The sequence below is a fragment of the Mustelus asterias genome, chromosome 10, assembly GCF_964213995.1.
Source record: "Mustelus asterias chromosome 10, sMusAst1.hap1.1, whole genome shotgun sequence".
NCBI lineage: Eukaryota > Metazoa > Chordata > Chondrichthyes > Carcharhiniformes > Triakidae > Mustelus > Mustelus asterias.
The window spans coordinates 68098747-68120233 of record NC_135810.1 but is presented as its reverse complement, the minus strand read 5'-3'; the positions used below and the strand labels follow the sequence as shown (position 1 = coordinate 68120233).

General features: G+C 41.1%; 1 protein-coding gene across 1 annotated transcript in view; it reads right to left on the bottom strand.

The window, feature by feature from the left end:
- Window positions 1–4655: 4655 nt before the first annotated feature.
- The window catches only part of dlg2 (discs, large homolog 2 (Drosophila)), a 945868-nt gene continuing 929036 nt past the window's right edge, over window positions 4656–21487 (bottom strand). The window contains exons 25-27 of the mRNA XM_078221879.1: window positions 16957–17066; window positions 8112–8203; window positions 4656–5613 (exon numbers count right to left, since the gene is read on the bottom strand). Of these exons, the coding sequence (XP_078078005.1) occupies window positions 5507–5613; window positions 8112–8203; window positions 16957–17066 (309 nt within the window). The 3' untranslated portion in view covers window positions 4656–5506. The remainder of the gene's footprint in view (window positions 5614–8111; window positions 8204–16956; window positions 17067–21487) is intronic.

Below are 21487 nucleotides of genomic sequence, written 5' to 3'. Positions count from 1 at the left end.
GATTCAGTGCTGGGGGATGGAGGGGTTTCTGGAGTGGGGTCAGAGACATGTAGGAATGGGGGAGAGAGAGATTCAGGGGAGGATAGAAGATAAGGCTGCAGGATGGAGGAGTGAAACGTGAAAGGCCTGGTAGTACGTTCTGCACTCTCCCGTTTCCTTCTCTGTGAATGGTATGCTCTATCTGTATAGCGTGCAAGAAACAATACTTTTCACTGTATGCTAACACATGTGACAATAATAAATCAAATCAAATGGGAGTGGTGGGAACAGTCAATGAAGGTTAAAAAAATGAGGGGCCGATAGGCTGGTGTCAATACTGTCCAAATGTGTGTCCATCTCAGAGTTCTTACAGGGATTTGGGTTCATTTACAACTATCGACCGGCTGAGAGTGATCTCCTTTACAATGCATTCGAAGGAAGGGCTAGCTAAATGTGTAAGTTCAGCCATGTACCACAGAGTGGTGAATACCATAGTGGATATAAACATTCCAGTAAGAATTAACTCAAAAGCACAACGTTGTTCCTTCTATAATAAAGGAAATATCCCTAACTTCCCTTAACCATCAACCTGTGCCAGGAGGTATGCCAGTACTTAGCTGTCTGAGTTAGTAATCTCAACAAATGACAATGATGCACACATGAATAAAGCAAATCTAATGTAATGTGAAAAAATCACAAGTAAAATTTAAATTTAAAAAGCATCTTTGTGTCCTCAATAAGTCTTATGTTAATGGCACTGTAGATGGGCAGGAAAGTTTTGGTCGTGCTGCCGAGCCTCGCTGTTTCAGCAGGAAGCACTTTTATAGCCCACCGTACCAACTTCCCTTGCTGCTAAATCAAACATGTTTTGCATGCACACTGCTAGAACTTAGAACTTTAATTATAATCATATGGGAAAGGGCATAAAGAGAGAAAACGGAAGTGGCGCACAATTCCAGTTACGACAGGAATGACAAGCTGTTGACAAAATTCCTGCCTTGACATGTACGTCAGAAATGAAGGGATTGGCACTAGAGAATTCAGCTGCCATATTTATTTACAGTACCACAAACAGTACATTGTGTCATTCACACCCAAGGCTTTTACACAAATTGCACAGATCCTTTGAGACAGCCGAGCTACAGCTTTCATTTGTTACAATTTCAAAATAAAGTCTGGTTGTGGTCAAACCACAAAAGACAATGTTGCTTTAAACATGCGGATAATTACTGCACCATATAACTGAGGGTTTTGCTGAGACAAACTTTATTAAAGCTATACTGAATGACCCATCATGATTTATGTTGGAATAGTATACAACACTAATTAAAATTTGAAGTGAGAGAATAATTTAATTAGCATGGGTCTTCTATTCCAGTATGAAGTCTGCTGGACTATTCATAATAGCTAGTAATACACTGTTTAAAACGCACCAGTTTTACATTGTTATCAGATATGTTTCTGCTCTGATTGCTGTTGACAGAAAACAAAATTGAAGATCTTTTTAGAATATCAGTTTTTGGTTCCTGGTTTCTTCAATTGATTCAGAATTTTTTATTCTTCAATCAAGTGTTTGCATCAGAAAATAATTATTGCTGGGAATCAAGTCCAAAGAAAGCACCATGTGTTAATTTTAGAATAGTTTACAAATAAAATTTAAACATTTTGCTCAATAAAATTCATCCGTGCAAGCTGTAGATTATTAAATGAAACTTCTCTGTAACAAAACATTTAAGAACAGGAAAGGCAGGCAAGTAACAAACAGTACATTACAGCCGTCAGAAGTAAATGTGCATAGGATAATGTACAGAGAAGTGGCTTTATTGAATTAAGGTTTTGCAGGTTCAATGTGAAATAGTGCAGCCAACATCTGACAAAAACATGAACGTGATCAAAAGCAATATATATATATATATATGTAAATATATATATGAGTGTCTTTATGTGAATAAAGGGTAATTTAATATTTAAAATCATTAATAAGCATGAGTACTTATTTATATTGTTAAATATACAACTGAATTCTTTATTTCTGTGTGCTTTTTTTTTCTTTACACAAATGGAATGGAAGGAATTGATTATTTACAATGAATAGGTAACGAATCTATATTGTCAAATCCTCTATACAGGTAACTATGAACTTGTTCCAGCAGTGGAGCTTTTTCTTCAGTCTCATCCAACTACAGCAGGTAGTGTAGTATCAAGGAGTAATCTGCAAGTTTTGAAACAAGGCCTTTCCCTCTGGTTACATTATTCTTCCGCATTTATTACAAAATGTGCAAAAGCTTTAAATTCCTCAGGTTAATTGCTGCATCTAATTATGGTAAGACCAATGGGTCCTGGCCCCTTCAAGTTCCCAGATTTTGACACAGTGGAATATTTGGAGTACTTTCATTAGGGCTTTTAAAAAAGTAGAGGCAGATGATTTCACTCCCTGTAAAAATATATAGGATCTAGAAGACTTCCCCCCCACCCCCAAACCCTCTTCAAATAAAATCTCTTAAGATCATGTGAAGGGACAATGGCATATTGGTCATTCCATATAAAGTCTAAATTATGATCAATATCATAAAGTCAAATCACTTTGCAGGTGTTTAGAAACTAGAGAAATGTAATATTAGAGAGCTTTACAAATAAATTAAAATAGAGTACACACACTAAAGTATGTAACTTTGCTTTGGAGATTTCAGGATAATTGGTTTCACATGCATTGACTGAAGTGGAAAGAAACAATAGCAATTGACAGAAAGCAGAAAATGCAGGAAATACACAAGTCAAGAAGCATCTGCGGAGAAAGCAAGAGTCGGAATTCTCTGATCCCGCCTACCCCGCCCCTGCGAGAATGGAGAATTTGGCGCTCAGCCAAAACTGCAGCCGCACTGGAGAATCCCAACTGCTGACGAGGTTAGAGGTTTCCAGCAACATTTAAGGTCAACGACTGTTTGACCAAGTTATCATTTCTATTTTTTTCTCCATAGATGCTTCCTGAGCTGCTATGTTTCTCCACATTTTCTGTTTTTATTTCATATTTCCAGCATCTGCAGTATTTTGCTTTTGTACTCCATGGGAGCTTAAATTCAAGTCCTGTAATACCCAAGTGCTGTAAGTTTAACTCCTGAGAATTCTAACATCGTGACTAATAGTTAATAAATATTCTGCAAATAGCTGGTCAAATTGAATTGAAAGCTTCACTGATGGGTCAATTTATTTACTCCATACCCATTTCCTCCCCATAAATGTTTTACTAATCACAATCCTGGAATGCACATTGATAAGTGCAGAAGACAGAAAGTAAGTTTTGTGAAAAATATCTGTATTTGTTCTCACAATTTCACCCTGAAATATTAACTTTGTTTCTCACTCTACAGATGCTGCCTTACTGGCTCAGTATATTTTATTTTAGCATTTTCTGTTTGTATTTCAAGTTTCCAGCATCTGTAGTATTTTTCTTTTGTGTAAGTATATTCTTAGATAAATGCACCATCTATTGGCAGGAAGAACAAGGAGGGACAGTATAAAAGAAAGGGTATAGTTCTAAAGTGGGCACAGGAACAAAGGGACTTGGTGCATATCTTTGAAGGTGGCCAGAGGTAAAGAAATTGGGTAGTACACTATATGGGAGCCCAAGTTTTATAATATAGGCATGGGATACAAGAGCAAGGAAGTTATGGCAAAACCTTATAATGCACTGGTTTGGCCTCAGCTGGAATATTGTGTCCAATTCTGGGCACCACTCTTTAGGAAGGATGTGAAAGCAATAGCGAGGGTGCAGAAAAGATTTACAAGAATGGTTCCAGCGATGAGGATAGATTGGGCAAGCTGGGGTTTTTCTTCTTAAAGAAGAGAACGTTCAGAAGAGATTTGATTGGCAGAAGGGTTGTACACCAGAGGACACCGAGTTAAAGTGAATGGCTAAGATGAGATAAGGAGAACCTTTTCACACAGCAAGTGGTTAGGATCTGGAATGCACTGCCTGAGAATGTGATAGAGCCAGAATCAATCATGGCTTTCAAAAGGGTTACAAATAATTATTTGAAGAGAAAACAGCTGCGTGGCCAGGGGAGTGGAATTAGCTCAGTTGCTCTTGCAGAGAACCAGCATGGACATAATGGGCTGAATGGTCTCCTTCAGTGCTGCAACCATTTTATAATTTGACAATTCCATTTATTCAGAGCTTAAAATTCCCTCCTTACTGGACTAATAATGGGTATGGAGTATTTAAATTTGCACTATAGACTAAAATTGAGTTTAACTGTGATCAAACCAGTACAGGACAAGCATAATCTTACAGTGCACCTTAAATACAGCAGTTCATACAGTACAATTCACTCAATAACACAGAAGATAAAATCCCAGCTAAACAAAAAGAAATAAAAGCAGAATGGATAAATTTTGAAAACTTGCTATAGTAGCTTCAGAGTAGAAACAGCCACGCAGCACTGAACTAAATACTAAATAATAAATTGGATTAAACAAAAAAAAAGAATTAAACATTGCTATGGCTAGGTAATCACAATGACATTTTTTGATTGTACTTAGCCACAGTCATTAATCTTCAAACTGTAATGCAGAGCACACAAATTAACATTGACTAATTAGATAGAGGATAAAATTTCAAGCTGCATGCTTATTTTCATAAGGGAAGAAAAGTAAGTGAATCTTCACAAGCAACATTTGGAGAATTCAATGAATTTACTGTTATTCACAAATCAATTGATAATCAGTTCATTTAGATTCTAATCACATAAAACCAGTTGCAAATTGTCCTGTTCCCTAAATTTCTTCAAAATAATACTTCTAGTCAATGCTGAGTCTGTCATAAAACATGACCAATAGACCTCACAATTTACAGCAATATATTTCCTTTACTATAAATTATTTCAATAACCTCTGAATACAAATATTAAAATTTATAGTATGTATCCTGATTTTAACCAGTTGTCAAATTGGACACATTCTAAAATGTGTTGAACACTTGAAAATGCTTCTTATTTGGATTTTATAGATGTGAGTTCATCTTTATATAATGTTCACTCTCAACAAAAAAACTCGGTTAAAAAATTATGTGATGAATTCTATCTGCATAGTTACAAAATCTGCAGGATTTTGCTTTCTAGTGAATCGCTAATTCACACAGTCTGGCTGAATGTTGCAATGCTGGGCACTGCCCTGTCAGGGAATGAAACTAAATACAGGAGTCCCTGTTTTGTCCATTTGATCATAAGGGCTAAAATATCTTATACAAGAATTCTCTTGCATACACATGTGGCTTGGATGCACAAGTGATGTAGGATCCTTCAAGATGTCCCAGAAGCCCCTTTCTTCTTTGCCATATCTTGGCTTTGTTGTCTTTGTATCCCCCTCCCCCTGAATGTAGCTCTGACCTGTGCAGAAACATCCTGCTGAGCTTCTAACTCAAAGTACATTCATGATTATGTTTATGGATTGAGATGAAAATGCAATTAAAAACAAATTAAATGTCACTATCTAAACAGGTGTTCTCATCAGTCTCACATCTATGGCTGATTCACAATTTCTCCTTTGAGGGAACCCAAATGTATGGACCAGATTGTTCTTCAATAGCTAGTTTGCATTGGTTGTAAATTGCTTCCAAGGTTTCTCCTTGTACTATTGCTGTGGGTTTAAATAAAAACAAGAATTAATGCTTGTGATTTAAATTTGATCATCTTAATTTTATTCTTTATAAATATCCTTCCTCTGATTACTATATTATTATGCTGGTCAGTAAACAGGAGACGCTATCTAGAAACACAGGAACAGGAGATGACCATTCAGCCCATTGAACCTGTGCCATCATTCAGTTACCGTGATTGAATTTATAGAATCATAGAATCTACAGTGTAGAAGGAGGCCATTTGGCCCATAAGTCTTCACTGATAACAATCCCACTCAAGTCGTATCCCCGTAACCCCACGTAATTACCTTCCTAGTCACCCTGACATTAAGGAGCAATTTATCATGGCCAATCAACCTAACCCGCACATCTTTGACGTGTGGGATGAAACCGGGACACCCAGAGGAAACCCATGCAGACACGGGGAGAATGTGCAAACTCCACACAGACAGTGACCCGAGGCCGGAATTGAACCTGGGTCCCTGGCACTGTGAGGCAGCAGTGCTAACCACTTTGCCACCATGCCGCCCTTTTCAACTCCATTTGATCCCTTGATCCACATTCTTGATACCTTTGCTCAACCAAAGTCTATCACTCTTGATCTTGAGAAGTTCAATTGATTCCACTTCCACATTCTTTTAGGGGGATGGAATCCCACAATTGAACTCCAAACACCACAGGGTTTCAGGGCTAAGTCCATTTAACTTTGGTTACCTTAAAATATATATACATCAATCCATTTGTTAAATTTTATTGTGAAGTATTTTTGTGTTATGCCTTTCAAACTCTCAGAGTATCCCAAAAGTGCTCCACAGCAATGAAGTATTTTGAAGTGTAGTTACTGTTGTAATGTTGGGAATGTGGCAGCAACATGTGCGCAGCAAGGGCCTGTAAACAATAATGAGATGATGTGGAGATGCCGGCGTTGGACTGGGGTAATAATGAGATACATGGCCAGATAATCTGTTGGTTGGTTGAGGAATGAACAGTGTCCAATGTACTGGAAGGGCTCTTCTTTTAAGTGGAATGGAACCTTCTATATCTACAGAAGGTAGATAAACCTTCCACCTGAAAGATGGTACCTCTCACAGTGGGGCACAACCTCACTACTACATTGTGATATTAATTTAGATTATTGATCCTGGGGGAGAAATGAGTTAAAGCAGCCTGTATCTGCATGTCTGTTCTTCAAATATTTCAATGATAAGAACAATGCAGGCCACACAAGCAACAGCACGGTGAATTGATGCAAGTCTATATAGCATTGAACACATTTCTCCCTCACTCTCTTTTAAATGTATTAACTTTTAATTATAATTAAGCTGTGTGTAGTTACAGCTGGGATTTCTGAGTTGAGTAAATTTTGCTTCACTGTTAGAATTATTGGCTGTACATTGTGAATCCTTTCAAAATGACTCACAACAGTACTGAGCAACCCACCTGCAATCAGTCACACAAATGTTCACAAAATTCAAGTCTTAACTTTCAAGAAGACTAGATCTTCATGCAATTATATGATGACAAAGTATAATTGGAATATACAGTATATAAAATATTTGCATAGGAAAGCTAGCACAATTGCCGAACAGCATCTAATGGAGCACAGATTAGTAGAGTCATAGAGGTTTACAGCATGAAACAGGCCCTTCAACCTAACTTGTCCATGCCGCCCTTTTTTTTAAACCCCGAGGCTAGTCCTAATTGCCTGCATTTGGCCCATATCCCTCAATATCCATCTTACCCATGTAACTATCTAAATGCTTTTTAAAAGATAAAATTGTACCTGCCTCTACTACTACCTCTGGCAACTTGTTACAGACATTCACCACCCTCTGTGTGAAAAAATTGCCCCTCTGGACACTTTTGTATCTCTCCCCTCTCACCTTAAACCTATACCCTCTAGTTTTAGACTCCCCTACCTTTGGGGAAAGATATCGACTATCTAGCTGATCTATGCCTCTCATTATTTTATAGACCTCTACAGGATCACCCCTCAGCCCAGTCTATCCAGCCTCTCCTTATAACTCAAACCGTCAAGTCCCAGTAGCATCTTAGTAAATCTTTTCTTAACTATTCAATCATCAAATACTTTCAACAATGGCAATACTAGCATCATGGCCTGATTAGATCTGATAATTCTACATTAAATAAAAACACTGCACATAGGAGTGGAAGTAATCGTAAACAAATTATTTGCATGTAATATTCTGCTTCTTATATTTCCAGTGATACATTTTTGTTGATTTTATTATGCAATCGAAGAATGCACATTGGCAGAGTTTTACCGGATACAGCTATGAATAAATAACTCAAAGATTATTTTACTGCAAAAATCTAATGTTCGTTTCACCCATAAAGGGTAGCAAAACTAACTCTAAAACTGCTGCACTTTATAAACTGAGGAAAAACAACTTCCAACATTTTGGAAGGGTTATTGTGCAAGCTTGCTCATTTTCTTTTCAAATGCTTTATTGCAGCTGGGTGAATGCATGTATACCTGTAAAATGTTCTCCAAATTCCTGTTCCAGTTTCAGAGCTCTATCAAATGTCTTTTTACCTTGTTCTTCTGTCAGGCGTTTATTCATTTCCCTGTAACAGAAAAGGCCAGTACCACAATTTATACAATATTTACCAGGAAGCTTTCCTCACATTTGAATCCTGTAGGAGAGGTATATCAAATCATAATATGACAATAATTGGATTTCATTAACCCAGTTGTTGAATGGAAAGTCTATATTTATAGTGTTGACCAGATAATACTAACTCAAAGGGTTGTTACAGATAAAATCAGGGGGCTGAATTTTATGGTTTCCAGCGGGGGAAGGAGGTGGAATGGAAAGTGTGTGGTCCACTCACTTGTGTCTCCGCTGTTTCAACACTGAGAATCAAGCTTTGGCTTACTACATAGTGGCCCCTGATGAAAAGTGCTGAAAAGGTGGTGGGGGGAGGGGGGGGGGGGGTGGTGAGGGGTTGCACACCCAATCAGGCATTTAGGGCAGGATGTCTAGCAGGAGAGGGGTCAGGCTGTGAACTGGAATCAGTCATGGCCAGCAATTTAAAAGGAACATTTTTAGGTTTGTGGCAGCTTGAGATGAGATCAAAATATAGTCAAAAAAGTTGAAAGAAGACCAGGAAGAAGGCAGATTCCATAGTAACCTTGAAGCATTGGAGCAGCAGCAGATGGAAGCATGTTTTCCCATTCTGATGAGTACTGTACTAGATTGAAGGTCACAGCATTGGGAGGTGGGGGGCCCACTGAGAGCCACCCCACCTCCCTTGCTGCCAAAAATCCCTTTCCCCCATGACCATCTCCCCCTAACCCACCACCCCCCCAACCCCCCATCCCATGATCAATTTGCTGGAAGGTAGTTCCTTTCACTGTTTTCTTTATCTTTGCACTTAAAAGATGTGACTGCTGTGGATGAATAAATCTCACTTGTTTTGAATATTAAGGTTTAGCTTTCATGTCTAATCCTCCTGGATCCTGGGTCTGCTTTAGCTTGGTGCACAAGTTTTCATTTATTTCACTTGAACAACCAAAATAAATTAAAACTTGGGCAGGTGACACACTTACAATGCACAATCATGCAGGCTTAGGTCAGATGGAGGATACTTTTGGGTATATTCTTCCTCAATCCTCACATCAGGAGAAAATTAGCCTGAATAAATTCTGCTACCATTGAGACTTTAAAATAGCTCATTAGTTTTGTCTTGATCATAGAATCATACAGTGCAGAAGAATGTGCACCAACACATTAGAAACACCTGAATTCCCATCTAATCCCATCCGCCAGCACTTGGCCCATAGCCTTGAATGTTATGATGTGCCAAGTGCTCATCCAGGCACTTTATAAAGGATGTGAGGCAACCTGCCTCTACCATCCTTCCAGGCAGCGCAATTCCAGACTGTCACCACCCTCTACATAAAGAAGTTTTTCCTCACATCCCTCCTGAAGCTTGAACCAATGTCTCCTCGTGATTGATCCTTCAACTAAGGGGAACAGCTGCTCCTTATCCACTCTGTCATGTCCCTCATAATCTTGTACACCTCCATCAGGTCACCCCTCAGTCTTCTCTGCTCCAACGAAAACAATCCAAACCTACCCAACCTCTCTTTATAACTTCAATATTCCATCCCTGGCAGCATCCAGGTGAATCTCCTCTGCACCCCCTCCAGTTCAATCACATCCTTCCAATAACGTGGTGACCAGAACTGCACACAGTATTCTAACTGTGGCTTCACAAAAGTTTTATACAACTCCGAAATGACTTCCTTGTTTTTGTAATCTATGCCTCAATTGATAATGGCAAGTGTTCCACATGCCTTTTTCATCATCCTACTAACATGCCCTTCCACCTTCAGAGATCTGTGGACAAACATGCCAAGGTCCCTTTGTTCCACAGAACTTCCTAGTGTCTTACCATTCATTGAATACTTCCTTGTCAAATTACTCCTTCCAAAGTGTATCACCTCACACTTTTCAGGGTTAAATTCCATCTGTCACTTATCTGCCCATTTAGCCATTCCATCTATATTTTCTTGTAGCCCAAGACACTTGGCCTCGCTGTTAACCACCCGTCCAACCTTTGTGTCATCTGCAAACTTACTAATCCTACCCCCCCATAGCCATCTACATTATTTATATAAATGACGAATAGGGGGGCCACACAGATCCCTGTGGTATGCCACTGGACACTGGCTTCCAGTAACTAAAGCAGCCTTCTCTCATACAAAGAACAAAGAACAGTACAGCACAGGAAACAGGCCCTTCAGCCCTCCAAGCCTGTGCCGCTCCTTGGTCCAACTAGACCAATCGTTTGTATCCCTCCATTCCCAGGCTGCTCATGTGACTATCCAGGTAAGTCTTAAACGATGTCAGCGTGTCTGCCTCCACCACCCTACTTGGCAGCGCATTCTAGGCCCCCACCACCCTCTGTGTAAAAAACATCCCTCTGATATCTGAGTTATACTTCGCCCCTCTCACCTTGAGCCCGTGACCCCTCGTGATCGTCACCTCCGACCTGGGAAAAAGCTTCCCACTGTTCACCCTATCTATACCCTTCATAATCTTGTACACCTCTATTAGATCTCCCCTCATTCTCCGTCTTTCCAGGGAGAACAACCCCAGTTTACCCAATCTCTCCTCATAGCTAAGACCCTCCATACCAGGCAACATCCTGGTAAACCTTCTCTGCACTCTCTCTAACGCCTCCACGTCCTTCTGGTAGTGCGGCGACCAGAACTGGACGCAGTACTCCAAATGTGGCCTAACCAGCGTCCTATACAGCTGCATCATCAGACTCCAGCTTTTATACTCTATACCCCATCCTATAAAGGCAAGCATACCATATGCCTTCTTCACCACCTTCTCCACCTGTGTTGCCACCTTCAAGGATTTGTGGACTTGCACACCTAGGTCCCTCTGTGTTTCTATACTCCTGATGACTCTGCCATTTATTGTATAACTCCTCCCTTCATTATTTCTTCCAAAATGCATCACTTTGCATTTATCCGGATTAAACTCCATCTGCCACCTCTCCGCCCAATTTTCCAGCCTATCTATATCCTGCTGTATTGCCCGACAATGCTCTTCGCTATCCGCAAGTCCAGCCATCTTCGTGTCATCCGCAAACTTGCTGATTACACCAGTTACACCTTCTTCCAAATCATTTATATATATCACAAATAGCAGAGGCCCCAGTACAGAGCCCTGCGGAACACCACTGGTCACAGACCTCCAGCCGGAAAAAGACCCTTCGACCACTACCCTCCGTCTCCTATGGCCAAGCCAGTTCTCCACCCATCTAGCCACTTCTCCTTGTATCCCATGAGCCTTAACCTTCTTAACCAATCTGCCATGTGGGACTTTGTCAAATGCCTTACTGAAATCCATATAGACGACATCCACGGCCCTTCCTTCATCAACCGTTTTTGTCACTTCCTCAAAAAACTCCACCAAATTTGTAAGGCACGACCTCCCTCTTACAAAACCATGCTGTCTGTCACTAATGAGATTGTTCCGTTCTAAATGCACATACATCCTGTCTCTAAGAATCCTCTCCAACAACTTCCCTACCACGGACGTCAGGCTCACCGGCCTATAATTTCCTGGGTTATCCCTGCTACCCTTCTTAAACAACGGGACCACATTCGCTATCCTCCAATCCTCAGGGACCTCACCCGTGTCCAAAGAAGCGACAAAGATTTCCGTCAGAGGCCCAGCAATTTCATCTCTCGTCTCCCTGAGCAGTCGAGGATAGATGCCATCAGGCCCTGGGGCTTTGTCAGTTTTAATGTTCCCTAAAAAACCTAACACTTCCTCTCTTGTAATGGAGATTTTCTCTAACGGGTCAACACCTCCCTCCGAGACACTCCCGGTTAACACGTCCCTCTCCTTTGTGAATACCGATGCAAAGTATTCATTTAGGATCTCCCCTATTCCCTTGGGTTCTAAGCATAATTCCCCTCCTTTGTCCCTGAGAGGTCCGATTTTTTCCCTGACAACTCTTTTGTTCCTAACGTATGAATAGAATGCCTTAGGATTCTCCTTAATCCTGCCTGCCAAGAACATTTCGTGACCTCTTTTTGCCCTTCTAACTCCCCGTTTGAGTTCTTTCCTACTCTCTCTGTATTCCTCCAGAGCTCCATCTGTTTTCAGTTGCCTGGACTTAACGTACGCCTCCCTTTTCATTTTAATCAGATCCTCAATTTCCCTGGTTATCCACGGATCACCCTCTGATTCATTCAACTGAGCCAATTTTGAATCCACTTTATCAAATTACCCTGTATCCCATGTGAATTTACCTTCTTTACAAGTCTCCCATATGGGACCTTGTCTACGGCTTTGCTGAAATCCATATAAACTACATTGACTGCACTACCCTTGTCTACACACCAGCTCACCTCCTCAAAAAATTCAATCAAATTTGTTAGGCATGACCTCTCTCTGATGAAGCCATGCTGACTATCCCTGATCAAGCTTTGCCTCTCCAAGTGGAGATAGATGCTCTCCTTCAGAAGTTTCTCCAAGTTTCCCTTCCGCTGATGTGAGACTCACTGGTTTGTAGTTCCTTAGTTTATCTCTACAACCCTTCTTAACTAGCAGAACCACTGGTGTCTGGCATGTACCCTGTGGCCAGAGAGGAATTGAAAATTTGGGTCAGAGCCCCTGCAACCTCCTTCCTTGCCTCTCCCAGCAACCAGGGCACAATTCAAATGAACCTGGAGATTTATCCACTTTTAAGGCTGCCAGCACCTCCAATATCTTGTCCTTCCCTATGTCAATTTGCTCAAGAACCTCACAATCTCCCTGACTTCCATACCGTCATCCTCATTCTCTTGGGTAAAGATGGGTGTGAAGTATTCATTCAACACTCTACCAATTAATTTCATGAAGGTGTGCAGACCTGGAGTATTATACATTACAGTAATCCAGGCAAGCCGATAAAGCCAAAGCAATGATTTTAAGCATGGTATTTTTCACTCAAACCCAATATACTCTCCTTTGTTAAACATTCTCAGGAGTGTGATTGGATTTTCTGTCACAAAGCGTAAAAAAATGCTTTATAATTTTAAGGGAAAAGGAAAGAAAAAAAACTTGCATTTATATTGTGGCCTTCACATTCTGCAGGGGAACAAAAGTATTTCATAGTCAATGAACCAAAGTACTGCTGTTATGTGGACTGATGCAGCAGTCAAATTGTGCACAACATATCGCTTGCTCTGCTTTGAACAATATCATCAATGATGAGATGCCAATGTAGAATGTACCTATCATTTGCAGGAAAAAATACTGAAAGAGTTTGCGCTAAAAAAAATCTTATTTTTATTGTGTAGAGATCATGACCAATGTAAAGATACTTTAGCTAAAGCTAACAGGATATTGGGTGGTATTAAGTATTAGTAATATAATTAATAGTAATAGATTTATTCAGTTTAAGTCAAAGGACACCATTTAGACATACAGATCAGTGGTCAGACCGCAGAAAGAGTGCTGTGCTCAGTTTTGGTCACTCCACATTGGGTGAAAGATATAGCTTCAAAAGCCTGCGCTACTCAAGGGCCTTAATCCATTTACTCTAGAACAGCATGAACGTAGAGGCAGCCTGACGGAGTTCTATAAAAGGGCTAAATGTGTCCCTATTATTAGATTATTTCAGTTTAACAGATTGGGGAGGATGAAGAAACATGAATTTAAACTGTAATAATAAGAGTAGATTGATTTGAGGATGTCAGAAACCTATTGGAAGCTGGGAGTGACTGGGACTGTTTCCATTGAAGACTGTAATCCAATGGAAGAGCATGCTGTAATGTATATGTATGTGATGTAGGATTATCAATTGCATTAAAACATTAATAAGGATTATCTTTTCTGTAGTTTGGAATACTAGTTGCCTACTAGTTAATGTTTGGACTTTGTTGCTTTCAGATTGTTTGTTACAGTAAAGTCTTAAAACTTGAAATCTTGTTGTGCAATTCGTTTGAGTTGTTAATTGAGAATTCAAATATCTTTGTAAAAGTTATTTGAGTCCTTGGGGACCATAACAACTGATTGATATTTGACTTGGACAGATTTCCTATCATGTTTCTACAGATAGCACTTGGTTCATATACTCCTGGATTGGCTTTGATCATGTGAGTTGGCCAGAGAAGAATTTTCGAGAGTATTTTCTCCCTTATATTCCGATGGTGTTTTCTCTGTACCTGTGTCTCCTCCAGAGGAGTACATGGCTATGGGGAAGGGAGAAAAGTGGGGATGCAGGAAGAAGTGGTTCAGCATGATGGTTTGGCTATCATGGATGCAGACTTAATGGTCCACCTGGCCCTTTCCTGATCATTAAATCTCTATGCTCACATGAATGGATTATTTTAAATCCATCTGAATAGGCAAACTTGTTTTCCCATCTGATCTCAAAGATCTGACAATGCACCACTAAACCTTTGACTGGGAGCAAGAGTGCTTTCATTGAGCCAATATTGACAATTTTATTCATTTAATTCCTTCCATATAGTATAAATCATGAGATATATTGGTATTGCATGGGTGATAGACAGAGTGATTGGTATGCCTGGACATTAGTATCAGCCAAAGGTGCAAATTGTTTGTATATTCGGGTTGCAAGTTAATGTTTAGGACAAACTGCCCATGTATTTCTGGCACTGAATAGCAGCTCACTGATTAGAAAATGAAAAAAAAACAAAATAAAAAGTTCTTCTAGAGTGCCAAGTGGGCACTTTCTGATGGTGGAGGCTGCAGAAAGATGTAGGCATCAAGTGAGTTACTTTTACAGAATCAGGAGGAACATCAATGTCCCATTCTCACCCAAAAACAAGCCCATCTGTTATCCCATCCATATCTGCTTTGTTAGACTCCACATCAGAATTATACAAAAATCTCACTCACAGATGCTCTGAAACTAAAATTTTATAATGACTGTTTTCAAAGATGCACACAAAATTCTGAATTTTGAGCAGTATAGCTAATGGCTCAATAGTGAATCAAGAAGAATATAAAGAAGTACAATATCTGCATACATCTGTCATCAAGACTTTCACCAAACTAAAGATGCAGGATGGTAACACTGCATAAGTGTACTAACAGTAATCCTGAACACTCTTTCAATAAAATAAATGATCCGTGTTATGCCTGGCCATTCACCACTACTACATGAATCTTTAGACAAAGAAAATTCTTCAAGTGGAATGAACTTCTGCAAACTGACAGATTTTTGCTTGCAAGCATCATTAGCAGCCTGGAGCCAATTACATTCACACAGGGAGGTGCAAGCTGTTGCCACAGTATGTGCAGTCTGGCCCGAAGTGGCTTTATTCACATAATGGAGCATCTTATATCCAGCAGAATTTGCCTATCAGACTTTCTTATGTGAAGTGACATTTTAATTATTATATCATTGCTTATGTTTCTATATATAAACACGTGAAATTAATTTGCTGTGTCTAGCTGTGGTGAAATGATGTTAGTCAATAGCTGCTCAACTTTAAGACTCTATGTGACCCTAATTTTCAACCAGTGAGAGGACCACTTGCTATAGGGCTGTGCAGTGGCATGGAAGCACCCAGCAGTTTATTTAATTACTGATTGCTAAAGTGTTCTACCATCAATACTGCTGTGGGGAACAAGTCACAGAAGACATGATTTACTTGCAGGCGAAGGTCGGGGTTGAAATGTACTTTTTCAGGATCTGATTTTTTGAACTCATGAGATTCTAAATTGGAAAACTGAAATCAAAATGGAATCTTGATAAGAAAAAAAAGCCTTTGCATTATGCCAAGGAGTTTGGAACATTTCTTTCAATAGATCATGCATCCAACCAGAAAGCATCCACTGGGCCTCATACTTACAGCGGTGGGGAGGGTATGAGGAAAGATAAAAATAACTAAAGGATCTGGCAAGGCGAGGGATCTAGAGGTCCTGCAAAACTTAATGGCAGGCCCTCATTATATTCTTTATAATCCCAGTTGGCAGCTGAGCTGAGACATTGCATTGGGGTGCGGGTGAGTGACTGAACATTGTGGTGTACAGAGAGGATACTGGGGTGGGGCTCCAGGGAGAGAGAGGACATTGGGGTTGGATGGGCAGGAGATCAGAGATCGGCATGGTGGGGGAGGTTAAAGGCTTCATTGAAGGGTCTTCCTGTCACTGCTGGATTTTCAACCACTGGAAACTGGTGCACAGTGAATTTTAACTTGCACAATGGAAATCCGATTTAAATTTGTCAATGAAGTTCCCATTGATGCATGCATGATAGGTTAGGGTCACGTTTTGAGCAATCACTAATTGAATCACAGCCCGATTCCCTCTCAATCCTGTCATTGATAGTGGTCGTGGGATGGGGATGTTAATATCAAGCTCTTAGTGGCCATCACATTGATGGAAACCTAATGGGAGGGTGTGGAAAGTAGTGACATTCATGTGCAAAGCCTACTTTTCAATCTTCATTTGTAACACATTATTAGTTTCAGCAATAAACATATCTGAATTTGACTTGGATTAATCTCAGACATTCAATGAGTCAACCCAGTTTGGATCATATTGAGATTGCAATCTTGTATTATAAGTATTCACAGGCTGTAACTACATGGAAACAAGCCATAACTCAGCAAGACACACGGGCTAATACACAAATATCCAATTAGATAAACATCATTATATAGGGTTCCACCACATGTGAAGTGTTTGGAGATGTTTCTGAGAGACAAAATTAAGCACCATACAATTGCAAATTTAGAGATTTGCACGATTAAAGGCAGAGGTATGGTTAACCTAATCAATGATACTAAACACTGAATATCATAATCAGGAAAGGAGCAAACTACTTACAGTAATGACTCCACAGATACTGGTTTGATAAAAATAGCAATGGGATAAAGTTGTGCAATTTGTAACCGTTTTATAGCATTTCCTGAAACATCGAGTATGCAATGTTTGCCCTAAAGGAAATAAGAACCAGCTTGTTATACTTAGCACAGCAAAATCTTTTCTACTGACAAAGAACTGGTAAGAAACCTTAAGCTACAGTAAATACATCATTTATTTTTGAAGTAACAAGTATGAATGATTAACACACACAATCATTTACACCCAAGTATTTAAAAATGGCCAGAAAATCATTTATGAATAATTTGCAGCAGCTATTCGATGCCTTCCCCTTTAATCCAAAGACCATAAAGTAAATCTACCTGTGCAGAGTTCTGTTAAAATAATAATTAAGGAATGGGCAGAATTCTCCCATCTGGGTCTAAGTCCTGTGGTGGGGTTGGGGAACAGGGAGTGTTTCTGACTGCAGAGTCTGAGGAACACCACACCATATTTTTTGGCCCCAGCCTCATTAATTATGCATCCGGGGGTTTAGTGCTGTGTTCCATGGTGGGAAGGGTTTGATTGCGCACGTCCTGTTATCGTATCTGGGTGCCATATTTAAAAGGTGCCCAACATCACTGACTCACCATTGAAGAAAGAAGATGGACTTCATGAGAAAGATGGATCTCCAGGAATATTCTGAGGCTGGAAGGTGGACCTCCTCAATGACAATGAAGCTGGAAGATCCATCTGTAGTTGCTCCCCCCACCCACAGCTGTGGTGTTCTGGGGTCCAGGTTTGCTGATGGCATCCATCCCAAGTTCTGGCGGCAGCCCCATGCATTCTTTAGTTAAGTTCCAACTTCTGCATGCCATGTTGTTCCAGACGTGTTCTAGACTGGTGTGTTTTCCTGCTGGCTTCATGGAGAATTAGGGCTGGGGGAGAAGATTTGGTTGGGCCTTCATCTGCATCCCATTAGTGGGATGCAACTCAGTTTCATGCTGGTCACCAGCGGGTTTCCTGATCCGCTATGTATGCACCAACGGGAAATCCTGTGGAAAATTCCCGCTGGCATAAAACCAATTTTTGGGTCTCCCATTGAATTTTATGCCCGCCATTGAATCCACTGGCAGGGGTATGGGAGAGTTTTGCCCAAGGTTCCAAATTTGACTGTACAAGCTTAAAGATAATTGGCTGGATTTTGCTTTTGAAATACTGAGAGGCTAACAGCATTCACCATTATTAAAGTGTAAATTGAACAGCAACTTCCAGCTCGCTACAAATGCTCAATTAATTGTGGAAGTCAATCCCATACTGGGACTGGGGTCTAGTGGCTGGACTGCCCCTTCTAACGTTGGCGGACCTGAAGATCACCCCTGGCATGGTGATTTCAGGCAGCCCTCTGATCAACATCTTCATTCCTGCCTGTCAGCTGTGAAACTTTGAAGTGGCCAGCTTTTAATCACCATGCCCCCTGGACAGCTGGCAGACTTTTAAATCACTTTAGCACTCCATTCTACAACAGAGATTTCACTTTTTATCTGTCATAAGCTGCAGGTATGATGAGGCCCCTTTAAGGTCCTCTGATAGAGAGCAGATGTCAATTTCATTGGGGGTTCCATTCTCCATAGCTGCTCACTCAGCCCATTGTATTCACACAGCCTTGACCTGAAGTCTCTGAGACTTCCTAGCAAGTCGAAACCTTTGAAGCCCTCTCTATTCCATTGAAAACTTTGATCTCTGGCAATTTCATGATGCAGTGCTTTCTACTCAGTCTCCAGTCATCTGTGTTTATTTACTTTTCTCTTCATACGTGAATGCATCTCAAGTACCTCCATTGTTCCTAACTGCAATGTTTACATAGACTCCAGGCCTGATTGACAAATGTAGTCTCTTCAAAGGGGTTAAATGGTTTTACTTCCACTTTTGCAGATCACTTATTCCATTTGAAGAAACCACAGTTGTCAATCAGGCTTAGAGTTGGTTTGGAACAGTGGAGATACTTGAGAGGCCAAAGGTTTACAATTGGATAGAAAGGGCTTCAAAAGGTTTCAGCTTGCCAGGAAGGATCAGAGACTTCAGGTCAATGCTGTGTGAATACATTGGGTGATGCATTCAAACATGAAGGGAAAGGTTAATAAACACAATGGACTGGAGCCTGACTAGAAATCCATTAAGCTGAGAATGAAACCCTATTTCAAAGCATTATACTGTGAAATTGAAAGGCATAAGAACATAAGAACATAAGAAATAGGAGCAGGAGTAGGCCATCTGGCCCTTCGAGTCTGCCCCGCCATTCAACAAGATCATGGCTGATCTGAAGCGAATCAGTTCCACTTACCCGCCTGCTCCCCATAACCCCTAATTCCCTTATCGATCAGAAAACTATCTACCCGTGATTTAAACATATTCAACGAGGAAGCCTCCACCACTTCAATGGGCAGAGAATTCCAGAGATTCACTACCCTCTGAGAGAAGAAGTTCCCCGTCAACTCTGTTCTGAACCGGCCCTCCCTTATTTTGAGGCTGTGCCCTCTAGTTCTGGTTTCCCTTCTAAGTGGAAAGAATCTTTCCACTTCTACCCTATCCAGCCCCTTCATTAACAAAAGAATCTTATATGTCTCTATAAGATCACCCCTCATCCTTCTAAACTCCAATGAGTACAGACCCAATCTGTTTAATCTCTCCTCATAAGCTACACCCCTCATCTCCGGTATCAACCTGGTGAACCTTCTCTGCACTCCCTCCAAGGCCAATATATCCTTTCGCAAATAAGGGGACCAAAACTGCACACAGTACTCCAGTTGCGGCCTCACCAGTGCCTTGTACAGTTGCAGCAAGACCTCCCTGCTTTTATATTCTATCCCCCTCGCAATAAAGGCCAACATTCCATTCGCCTTCTTGATCACCTGCTGCACCTGCAGACTGAGTTTTTGCGATTCGTGCACAAGGACCCCCAGGTCCCTCTGCACAGTCGCACGATGTAATTTTTCTCCATTTAAATAATATTCCAATTTACTATTATTTCTTCCAAAGTGGATAACCTCACATTTGCTAACGTTATATTCCATCTGCCAGATCCTCGCCCACTGGCTCAGCCTATCCAAATCTCTCTGCAGACTTTCCGCGTCCTCCACGCAATTCGCTTTCCCACTCACCTTCGTGTCATCAGCAAACTTGAATACCCTACATTCAGTCCCCTCCTCCAGATCATCTATGTAAATGGTAAACAATTGAGGCCCCAGCACCGATCCCTGCGGCACGCCACTGGTCACCAACTGCCAACCAGAAAAGCACCCATTTATCCCAACTCTCTGCTTTCTGTTAGATAGCCAATCCTCAATCCATGCCAACACCTTACCCCTAACTCCGTGTACCCCAATCTTCTGCAGCAACCTTTTGTGAGGCACCTTATCGAACGCCTTCTGGAAATCGAAAAACACCACATCCACCGGTTCCCCTCTGTCAACCGCACTAGTGACATCTTCATAAAAGTCCAGTAGATTCGTCAAACACGACTTTCCCTTCATGAATCCATGCTGCGTCTGCTTGATCGAACCATTCTTATTCAGGTGCTCTGTTATTTCCTCTTTAATAATGGACTCTAGCATCTTCCCAACTACGGACGTTAAGCTAACCGGCCTGTAGTTACCCGCCTTTTGTCTACTTCCTTTTTTAAACAGCGGTGTAACAGTAGCTGTTTTCCAGTCAGCCGGCACTACCCCAGAGTCCAGCGAATTTTGATAAATTACTACTAACGCATCTGCTATTACCTCTTTCAGTACCCTGGGAGGCATCAAAGGTTTTCAATGGAATAGAGAGGGTTACAAAGATTTTGGCTTTCCTGGAAAGCTTAGAGGCTTCATATAAAAGCTGTGAGAATACATTGGGATTGAGTGAACAGCTGTTGAGGGGAACCCCCTCAAAATGACATTGCCTTGCTGTCGGATGACTTCAAAAGGGCTGCTCACACCTACAGCTTTTGACAGAGAGAAAGAGAAATCTCTGCTCCAGAATGGAGTGATGCAGTGATATTAAAAGCTGCCAGAGAGGCAAATTACCACTGGATCTACCTTCTCTGAGGAGGAGGTGGGCTAAGTGGGGGCTCTGAAGGGGGAGGTGGGTTGAGTGGGGGTCTGAGGGGAGGGGGGCTGGGGGATTGGGTCCAGTCACCCTCATGCCTGCATGATCTGGAGGGAGGGGGGCATGGCCCATTCTTTGAGTGGTGGAGGGGAGGATGCCTATCTTTGCTGAGGGGTTCGTGGTGTTCCCTTGGATCTTAGGGGTCCAACAATCCAGGCCCACACTGTCATTACCAGAACTAAAGCCCACTCGGTGCATTTCCCACTGGAGATGCACGTGAATGGAGGGGGGAACTGGTGAATGGATGGTCAAACCCGCTAATTGATTTGCATAAATATCAGGTTATTGCCCACTATGGGTGGGTTGGGCCAGGAACATTGCAACGGCTTTGGCGCTCGGTGTCAAGCCTGTTTTTTGTCTGATGACCGATTCCACAGACCATCACAATTCTTGCTGGCAGCAAGGACGG